The following is a 10,185-nucleotide window of genomic DNA, read 5'->3' as shown; positions in this document are numbered from 1 at the left end:
GACCAGGCTGGCCTCGAACTCAGAAATCCGCCTGCCTCTTCCTCCCAAGTGCTGGGATTAAAGGCGTTTGCCACCACTGCCCGGCAGGAACATCATTTCTACAGCGGTACTAAACTTTACAGAGAAAGCAATGCTGTCGACTGGGAACAGCTAGGACAATGATGGATGGCAATTTGGAATTACTGGCATCATTCTTAAACTCGTGGATTAAAATCAAGTGTCAGGGCTGGCGAGATAGCTCAGGGGCTAAGAGCACCGACTGCTCTTCCGAAGGTCCTGAGTTCGGATCCCAGCAACCACATGGTGGCTCACCACCACCCATAATGAGATTGGATGCCCTCTTCTGGTGTGTCTGAAGACAGCTGCAGTAAATTACCTCCGAGGGAGCGGGCAGGAGTGAGCGGGCCGGAGTGAGCGGAGCCAGCAGAGGTCCTGAGATCAACAGCAGCCACACACATGATAGCTCACAGCCATCTGTACAGCTACAGTGTACTCATACACATAAAATAAATAAGATAAATCTTTAATAAATAAATAAATAAATAAAATGAAGTGTCAAAGCCAAGGAGTCTAAATGTAACATGGTACACTGGACTGGCTTATAGAACAGAAAGAGAACACTAACAAAAAACTAGTCTGAATGAAGTCTGGAAGTTAAACTTGAGATTTACTTTGTTACATATAAAACAGTGTCTAAAAGACAACCTAGAAAATATCTTCATTACCTCAAATTCAAAAATAGTTTGTAAAAAGGACACTAAAGGTACTGAACATAAAGACTGATATACAGAATTACATTAAAACTATGAACTTTTCCTGAGTAAGCTACCATTAAGAAGGAAAAGAATAAAGGACATATTGGAAGGAGATGTTTTTAATATATAGAGCTTTGGTTAGTGAGAAAAGAACTGACATTTCAGAGGAAAACCATTAAGATATTTAATAAGTTCCCCACAAAACAGAGCATCTAGATGGTCAATAAATATAAAAAAGTGGAAATTAAATCTATGGTATGGTATCGATACATATCTAACAAAAATGGTTAAAAATTAAAGAGAATATTAAGTGTTGCCAAGAATGTGCAGCAAATGTGTGTCTTATAATACAATGATGGTCATTTAAAGTACAGCAAAGAACAATCTCTTAGTGAAATCCTTACGGTGAAACGCATATATTCTATATCCAGGTAACCCCATTTTATGCACATATATACAGTGGGGTGTATCTAGCAGACACTCTAGTAACTCCATCTTTTTTGTTTTGTTTTGGTTTGGTTTTTCCAGACAGGGTTTCTCTATATAGCCCTGGCTGTCCTGGAACTCACTCTGTAGACCAGGCTGGCCTTGAACTCAGAAATCCTCCTGCCTCTGCCTTCCAAGTGCTGGATTAAAGGCATGTGCCACCATTGCCTGGTGGTAACTACATTATTACAGTTGCTATTAATAGTAAAATTATTACTAAATCTTAGAATCCAAGGTATCAGTCAGAGGCATGTGGAGCACAGTGTAGAAAGAGAAGCTTTTCCCATGGAGTTCCTTCCTTAAAAAAATGTTAAGCATTCTATAGGTTTGTTTTTCTCAGCATGAACAACACATGGCTTTTTGTTTTGTTTTAAATAGTACTATAAAATTAAAAAAACAAAAAACTCTTACACTGGTTTATTGGCAACAAGCAAAAGAAACTTGTCCTAAATACTGCCATTTTTGTTTGCAGACTCCACTTAATCATAGGGGGAAACTAGGTTTAAGGTTCCAGGACCTAGGGGAGCTGGGGACTTCCCAATAATTGAATAGTTTCTGTTTTAAGGGGACAGTTGTCTGAGTCCAGCTACCTCAGGGACAACTTGTGAGGATACACTGGTCTGAGTCCAGCCATCTTAGGGACTTCTCCATCTTGCTGACAGGGTTAAACTAAGTTCATATTCCTAGACCCAGGAACCAACTCCTATCCTGATTGGCACAGATCTTATGGTTTGCAAGCTTAAATATTCTGTGATATTCTGGCTTGTTGCAGTTTAGCTCCTGAGTCTGTCTGTGGCCCTGATGGATCAGTAGCAGCCTGATTACATTTTCTGCACTGAGCTGGTGTTTGAGTTATGTTGGATTGAAGCAGACCCCATAACAGTTTCAGGTTCTCCCCTGTGAAAATGGCAGCATGATACATCCTGTATTTCCTTAAAGGAAACAGTGCTGACAATGGCATATGGTTGGGGAGTCTTCCAAAGAGACTGCTCCACACAGCCACCCCTGTTCTTTTCTCTGCCTTTTAAGGTCACAGTCACATGATAGAAAATCTGGGACGCACACCATCTGTCCAGACAGCTCCTTCACTGCTCACTTCTCTGTTAGTCAGAGCACTTCACACTTCCCAAACACTGCTACAATAACGAGCTGTGGAGTGAACCAAAGTTGTCTCTACCAGAAGCACAGAAGCTGAAACGAATTGCTTTGAGGATTACGCTTCTGGATCACGCCTATGAGAAGAACTCACCCTTAATAGAAATTTAAGACAAAAGAGTGATGTTCTACATGACTTCCCAAAAGCAGATGCAACAACTTTGTAATGAGATGATTAGATGACACCTGATCTGTACACCTGTCATAAGACTAAGAAAGGGATAACTCCCCCCCCCATTGCTGTAGTGGTATTAACACCAGCTGAGAGCATTCAGGATATCATGACACTCTTGAAATCCCTTCCTGCACATTAATAGTTTTAATCCTTAAAACAAGGCTGCATGGCAAGGTCTACTATTTTTTCCACTTTGAAGTGGAAAAGCCTTACACAGAGAAGTCAAATAAAAAACTGCAGTTGTGTAACACATACGGCTGGGACTCAAAAGCTGGCTCGATGACCTTAATTTCTACGGTATGCAATCTGTAAGGAAAAAACTCTATACACTAACTTTGGTATTTCTGTTACATTTTGAATAAACAAGCTGTACCTATTTCCAACCCCTACCCCATTCACCTAACTATAAGTAGTACTTATTATTGTGCTGGGTAGCTTATGTCAACTCAGCACAAGCTAAAGTCACCTGAGAGGAAGGAACCTCAGTTAAGAAAATTCCTCAAGCCGGGCAGTGGTGTATGCCTTAATCCCAGCACTTGGGAGGCAGAGGCAGGTGCATTTCTGAGCCTGGTCTACAGAGTGAGTTCCAGGACAGCCAGGACTACACAGAGAAACCCTGTTTTGAAAAACAAAGAAAGAAAATTCCTCAAGCTCACACGGTAGATAAGCCTGTACAGCATTTCTTAAATTAGTGATTGATGGGAAGGGCCCACCCCATTGTGAGTGGTGGTCCTAGGTTCTATAATAAAGCAGGCTGAAGAAGCCATGCTTAAACAGCACTCCTCCATGGCTTCTGCTGCCAGCTTCCTGCCCTTTTTGAGTTCCTGTCCTAACTTCCTTTGATGATGGACTACAATGTCAAAGTGCAAAACCCTTTCCTTCCCAACTTACTTTTTGTCATGGTGTTTCATCACAGCAATAATAACCCTAATTAACACACTTATATACTCATGAATTTACTCATTTCTAAGGATATTTAAAAATTTTAATCATTTTTTTTATTGTGTTTATATGTACATGGGTAGTGGGTACAGCATATTGCATGAGTCACCATGTATGTCCCCAATGATCCAACTCAGGTTGTTAAGCCTGGCAGTGTCTTACCTGCTAAACCATCTCATCAACTTATTTCTTTTTCTATAAAAATCTGTATTCCTATGTATTTTATAATCAGATTTTACTCAATAGTTTGTTGTCATAAAACAAAGTAGTTTTTATAATTAACAAAAGTTTAAAGAGTGTGCTCTAGGATCAGAGGCAATTTGGAAATAATTTATGACTCTATTACTCTTAAACCTCCAAAACAAATTTACTTTACAATCTTTATCTGAAGACTCAGGGACCCTAGTAGGATAGATGAACCTAAGAAAAGAAATATTGTAAGTCTAGAATTCCTCCTCTATGTATAAAGAATAGTCTCCTTTCTGCTTCATGACTGAAATTTATGCCTATGATCACATGACTGCCAACAGTAGCAATGATAGTAACTATAAACTAATCATGACATTAGGTAACACCACCAGTGATAATTCTACTTGCTGTTAGCTAGCTAAGCGCTAAGTACTATGCTAAGAACTTCTTACTGTCAAGTATATGATGGAGGCCATGTGGAAGAGTGGCTAAAATGCGAAGTCTATAGAGTCCACTGTCCGTTACAGCTGCTTGTCCATTCCTATAGATTATCAAGCTCTAGAACTCTGACAGACATACTCCTCCTGCCTTAGGCTGGGGGCTTGATTTCTGTGCTGTTTGTTCTACGGTAACTCAAGGCTTTGGCCCTAACTCCTTTGTCTGACCAGCCATGGTGATCCTTCCTCAAACACTCCTCACAGTAAGTTCTGAGAGCTCCACAAGAAAGCTGGACTCTAGGTAAGCTGACAGCACATTAGCAGACTTTCTGGTTTCTGAAATGTCTCCCATAGCCCCTTTTTGTTTCATAAGTACTCATCTGATTCATACTTAAACTTTTTTCCTGTTCTGGCCTGCGTGCCTCCATTCCACATATGGTCAGTCTCTTCATAGAAGAAAAAAATATCAAGTTTCACATCATCTTTTCCCTGGAAGGATAGCTCCAAGCTGTCTTCCACCTATAGGAGAATGAAAGCCTTTACAGAGTGAACCAACAGGAACACATTTTCACTTTTTAAATAGAGAAATATGTTAATGTTTTATGTAGTGAGCATTAATTCTAAGATGCATGGTTTTTAAACTTAAGTCCTGCTGAAAGTAGAAGCTTCAGAAAGTGGGATACTATACTAACTTTTCTTAAATGCATATACAATGTTTCTTAAACTGACAAAAAATCATGAGTAAATGCCTCACAGTAGTTAAAACTGTCACTCTGCAGGGAAAATTGAAACATCATATTCCAGAGCCCATTTCTAACTAAAGAAGAAAGGAAACTTACCCTAAAAGTATGGTTCACATTGGACTTGGTGCATGTGCCTTCAACAGCATCACATAATAATTCATGTGTCCTCACGGGGATAAACTCTAATGTATCCATCTGTATGCTCCACTGCAAAACACTGTACCAGACAACAGCACTTGGCAAGTGTCTGCTGAACGACTAAAACTATCGCTTTGCTTGACTGCAGAAAACATTAAATTTGTGTGTGTGTTTGTGTGTGTATTAAATCAGAATGATTATCTCTGATGGTGAGAAATAATTTTCCAAGAATGAATTCCCGCCCCCCCCTTTTTACTTGATTTGCATGATAATACTCTGTGGACAAATTAAGAGCAGGATTATCACAAAGAATTATGGGCTTCTGGAACAGTAATCAAACTGTGTAAGTAAGAGTTCATCTAGGCCATAGTCCTAGGCCATGGTGCCCTGGCTCTTGCTAGCCTCTAAGGAAATTGTTCACCTTAGGACAAATGAGCAAGACAGGACTGGTTTAACATGGCTCCATATCTCTATCCCTTAGCAAGCAATGGATATTTGTGCTGATATTATTATGAAATCTAGTCCTAAATAATCATAGAATAAGATACTCAGAAAAAAATGTAGCTTCAAATATCCTAGCTTTATATTAATTTTGTACCATACTATCACCTAATAGAACAGCAATACAGCCTCTTACAAGAGCTAATGACCCTTTTTCTTCACTATTAGTAAAAGGCTGGATTTTCTAGCTTCTCTTTAAGTAGCACAGAAATCTTAAGGGATAATAGCTTCCTCAAGCCTTTCCTGATAAGTACTGGGTGATAAAACTATGTTTGTCACACATTTAAGTATAGATACGGTAGATAAGGTAAACTTTACAATAGAAAAACACTATTTACGATATTAATTTGACTATTACCAACCTTCCCAAATTTGTGTTTGAGTGGAAGTCCTGCATCCTGAAATGCCAAAATAATATCAGGTTTGTAATGTTGTATAAAAATTCCTAGGTCGACATCTTTGCTATAAGGAATAATACTGCACTGCCGATACCATCCTGAAATAGGGAAAGGGGATAAAAATTTTTAAATTATATTTAGAAAATTAGTTATTATAATGAACAAACTTTATAGTAATGGTTATATAATTTTATAGGGTTAAAGTTGAGGTACTTTACCAAGATTATTTTTTAAAAATTAAATCCTAAACTAAATGACTTGGTTATAGACATTTCCTTGAAGTATCAATCTCCCTCACTCTTTCCCTTATTTTTTCCTTCCCTGGTCTGAGTGCTCAGCTCCCTCAAAGGCTTCAATGATGTCAGGCATGGTGGATCACACCTTTAGGCCAGCCTGTTCTACACAGTGAGCTTTAAAACAGCCAGAGCTACACAATGAGATCCTATGTAAACAAGCAAAGTTTTCAAGATCCACAATCATTTCTGGATAGATCACTAGCTTTAATAATATGGTAAATATATGACCCACTTGAACAACTGCTGTGCAGTGTCCAGTCATGTTAATGTCTCAGTCGTCCAGTTTAACGACTGAGGCTGCCTTAGGATATGCTAGGAATATTTACTTTTTTAATATACTTTCCTAAGTCTATAACTTATAGCACTTCCCAATTTCAAATAGCTCTTAAGCAATGGTCACTTAAAAAGATCTGACTAAGGTATGATGTCCAGCCAAGCTATTTCTCAGTGACTCCTGCGCATCTATCCTTGCTTAGGCGCCTCAGCAATGTTCTACGAAAGCTTACTCCCTAACATTACTACTAACTCCCGACTCTTCCCTACTGGCTTCTAGTGTTCTATTCAAATGGCTTTTAAAGTAAGTAAATGTCTATAGTCATCCTGATAGGCATTGCTACTGGATAATATTATTTGGAATTATGACAAAATTAACCCCTCCCCACAACCCTCCCAAAATGTAAAATTGAAGGGCTCCTTAAATACCATGAATACCATTTAATACTCAGTATCATCAAATGCAATTCTCTTGTTTTATAAATGAAATAAACCACAAGGCTAAAAACTCAAATCATAACAAATGACTAATAATTTTTAATTACTGACTATAAAACAACCTTGCTTCTATAAAAAAGTTAAACTTTAAAGCAAATGCCACATACACAAGAGATTACCAATGTGATCTTTCCTGTTTTTATTATTTTGTTTCTGATTTAGGGTCTGGTGTATCCCAGACTGGCTTTGAACTTGCTATGTAGCTATGGCCTTGAACTTCTGAGCCTTCTGCCTTTACCTCCTGTGCTATGTGCCTTACCCAGTCTAAGCATGTAATCTTTCACATAACCTACTCTGTAGGAGAACCACGAATCCCAGGCTACAACCTGTTGCACATGTACAATTATTTAAGGCATTTCCTTTCAGTTTCAAAGTGTCTTGAACTGGACAACAAATTCTATGATGACTCTTTTTAAAAGCTGAATTAACTGGAATTACCTTTGTCCAAATATAGTCACAATCAAAACATAGTTGTTAACTACAGTAATAATTGAGAAGGAACAGATAAAAACAACAATCTTAAGGATCTACATAACTCTAAATTCCAAGAAGCTGATGTACTGAACAGTGTATCTGGGAGCTGGGCGTTGGTGGCGCACGGGAACCTTTTCCAGAGTCTAATAGCTGCTGTGTAAGACTACAAAAGTATCTTTGCCCATCTCTAGTGAGTAGTGATGCCAAACCAGTGATGCCCTAATGACCTGGAAAAGTTTATGGGTGACCTCAGAGCATGCTGCCTTTCAATCTTCCTCTCACTAGAAATGTTTCCTGCAATGTAACGTTTTTGTTGTTATTTTAATATAAGGCAATAGTAATCTTTGAGACAGAGAAAACAAAGGTATTCAGGATAACAAAGATAATTTAAGAATTACCTGAAAACTAACCATAATATACACATTTGATGTAAATTTGTACACATTATAACTTTTAGTAAATACATGTGACCTTAGGTTCTATTTTATAGGGCTGGAGAGATGGCTCAGAGGTTAAGTACATTGGCTGCTCTTCCAGAAGTTCTGAGTTCAATTCCCAGTACTTGCATGATGGCTCACAATTATCTATAATGCGATCTGATGCCCTGTTCTGGTATGCAGGTGTACATGCAAATAGAGCACTAATAAACATAAAATGCACAAACAAATAACTTTTCTTAAAAAAAGGTTCTGTTTTATATTTTATAAATTACTTTTTCATAGCAGTCAACACATCTTTGCTTTGTACACTAATACTTATCTGATTATAAATATTACACTGTCAATATTACTGAGGCCTGATTACCTCAATCATTACTCCTAAAGCCAGAGACAGAGAGAGAAAAAGTAAAGCAATTTTACCTAGACAAGTCCCACTGCTCAGCCAGAAGGGCACGCCCAGCTCCTTCAGCGTCTTGGCTGCCAGTTGCAGTAACTCCTTTGCCCTCTTTCGAAAGGCCATAGCGTCCACAGTATTATCATCAATGTACTGCTGCAGGTTTAACAAACAGTTAGCTATTATAACAATTCTAAACTGCTAGAAACACTAATGCAATATTTGAATTAAATTGAGAAATTAACAGTGCATCTCTTTTCCATTGTAAAAAATCCAAATTTTGGGGGTGTGGGCTGGCTCAGTGGGTGATGTGTTGCCATGGGAGCATGAGGGCCTGACCTTGGATCTTCAACACCCATATAGAAGCTGGGAGTGTTGGTGTGTGTGTGCCTGCAACACCTGTGCCGTGGGGGTAGGAGACAGACAGACAGTCTATGGAGCTCACTGGAACCAGTCTCCACCAGTTCCAGGTTTAAGTGAGAGACCTATCTAAAAAATAAGGTAAAGGAGTGTGTCTGCTGTTAACTTGTCAAAACTCTGGTGGATGGCCCATGCCCAAGTACATGAAGAAGTACTAACTGGATTCTGTGGATTACAAACATGAAAGAGATGAAAGGGAAAGGTGCATTGGACAGGAGTGCAGGAGACCTGAGAGTGGATAGAAACAAGATGTAGTAGAGGAAGACACCGAGTGCCAGCCTCTGGCCTCGTAGACACAAGTGTACAACTGTGCCCATACATCTATATACACAGGCACACACTTGTACACCCCATAAACCCAGAAATCAGAGTTAGTCACGCACTGAAATAATTAGAATGGATTCTAGAAGAACCAGTTTAAATGGAAAGAACATAAGTAACTAGGATTCCCCAATGAGGAGACTTCAACTGTTATCAGTTTTCTCTGCATATCAGAATTTAGCAGGCTGGGCAGCCGGGAGAAAAGAAGAGCAAATCACACAGCTAGAAGCATTAAACAAAATATATTAAATGATGTTTCCATTGTACAGTCATTTACTTGTCTTTAGCCACTGGGGCCACTGGGTCGTCAGGCACGGAAGGACACATTCTGAATCAGATAACCTGTGCTTGGCTCTAGGTCTATCTCCTTTTACAAGAGTGTAAGCTCGATGAGCACAAGACAACAAATACCTGTGTCTACACCAGTATCTCCACGCCTGATGAATGAACAAGAGAACAGAAGAAGCAAATTTCATTGTCTCTAACGTCCTCACTTATTTATAACTTAACGACAGTAACTCTGCTTTGCAGAACCACTCTACAGATCTGAATGAAATCCTTCTGTAAAATATAAAGATTTGTACTAATATCATCTTTTACTTAGTCATCTTGCATTTGGATTTACATTTTATTCTGTAACTGAAGAAAACAGAATGAATTCTTTAGTGATATTTCACTATGGAACAAAATGTAAGCTATTTGGCCTAGCAGAACAATGACACAGGTCCCTGACTTCTGGTATGCCTTCATCACTAGCCTCTTTTTACATGCCCTGTTACAGCAATAAAATGCAAGTTCTCAGCCTGGCAGGGGTGGCCCATGCTTTTAATTCCAGCTCTTTTTTTTTTTCTTTTAGATATTTTCTTTATTTACATGTAAATTTCTCCATTCCCAGTTCCCCCCTCCAAAAAACAAAGAAACAAACAAAAACAACCAAAACAAACCCCTGTTGCCTCCCACTTCCCCATGCCTGCCACCCCGCCCTCTCCCACTTTCTGGCCCTGGCATTCCCCTACACTGGGGCACAGAACTTTCACAGGGCCGAGCTCCTCTCCTCCTACTGATGATTAAATTTGCAATCTTCTACTATACACATGCTGCCTGAACAATCAGACCCACCATGTGCAGTCTTTGGTTGGTGGCTGAGACC

The 10,185-nt window shown here is 39.1% G+C and overlaps 1 protein-coding gene across 9 annotated transcripts in view; it reads right to left on the bottom strand.

Moving 5' to 3' along the window:
- The window catches only part of Fktn (fukutin), a 51,505-nt gene that overhangs the window by 7,423 nt on the left and 33,897 nt on the right, over nucleotides 1–10,185 (bottom strand). For all 9 annotated transcript variants that reach the window (XM_031377423.1, XM_031377429.1, XM_031377426.1 and 6 more), the window contains 3 exons: nucleotides 8,321–8,450; nucleotides 5,884–6,017; nucleotides 4,531–4,658 (listed from right to left, as the gene is read on the bottom strand). In XM_031377423.1, the coding sequence (XP_031233283.1) occupies nucleotides 4,531–4,658; nucleotides 5,884–6,017; nucleotides 8,321–8,450 (392 nt within the window). The remainder of the gene's footprint in view (nucleotides 1–4,530; nucleotides 4,659–5,883; nucleotides 6,018–8,320; nucleotides 8,451–10,185) is intronic.

This window comes from Mastomys coucha, unplaced genomic scaffold, assembly GCF_008632895.1.
Source record: "Mastomys coucha isolate ucsf_1 unplaced genomic scaffold, UCSF_Mcou_1 pScaffold18, whole genome shotgun sequence".
Lineage (NCBI taxonomy): Eukaryota > Metazoa > Chordata > Mammalia > Rodentia > Muridae > Mastomys > Mastomys coucha.
Note: the sequence above shows the minus strand (reverse complement) of the source record. Positions and strands in the feature narration are given on the sequence as shown.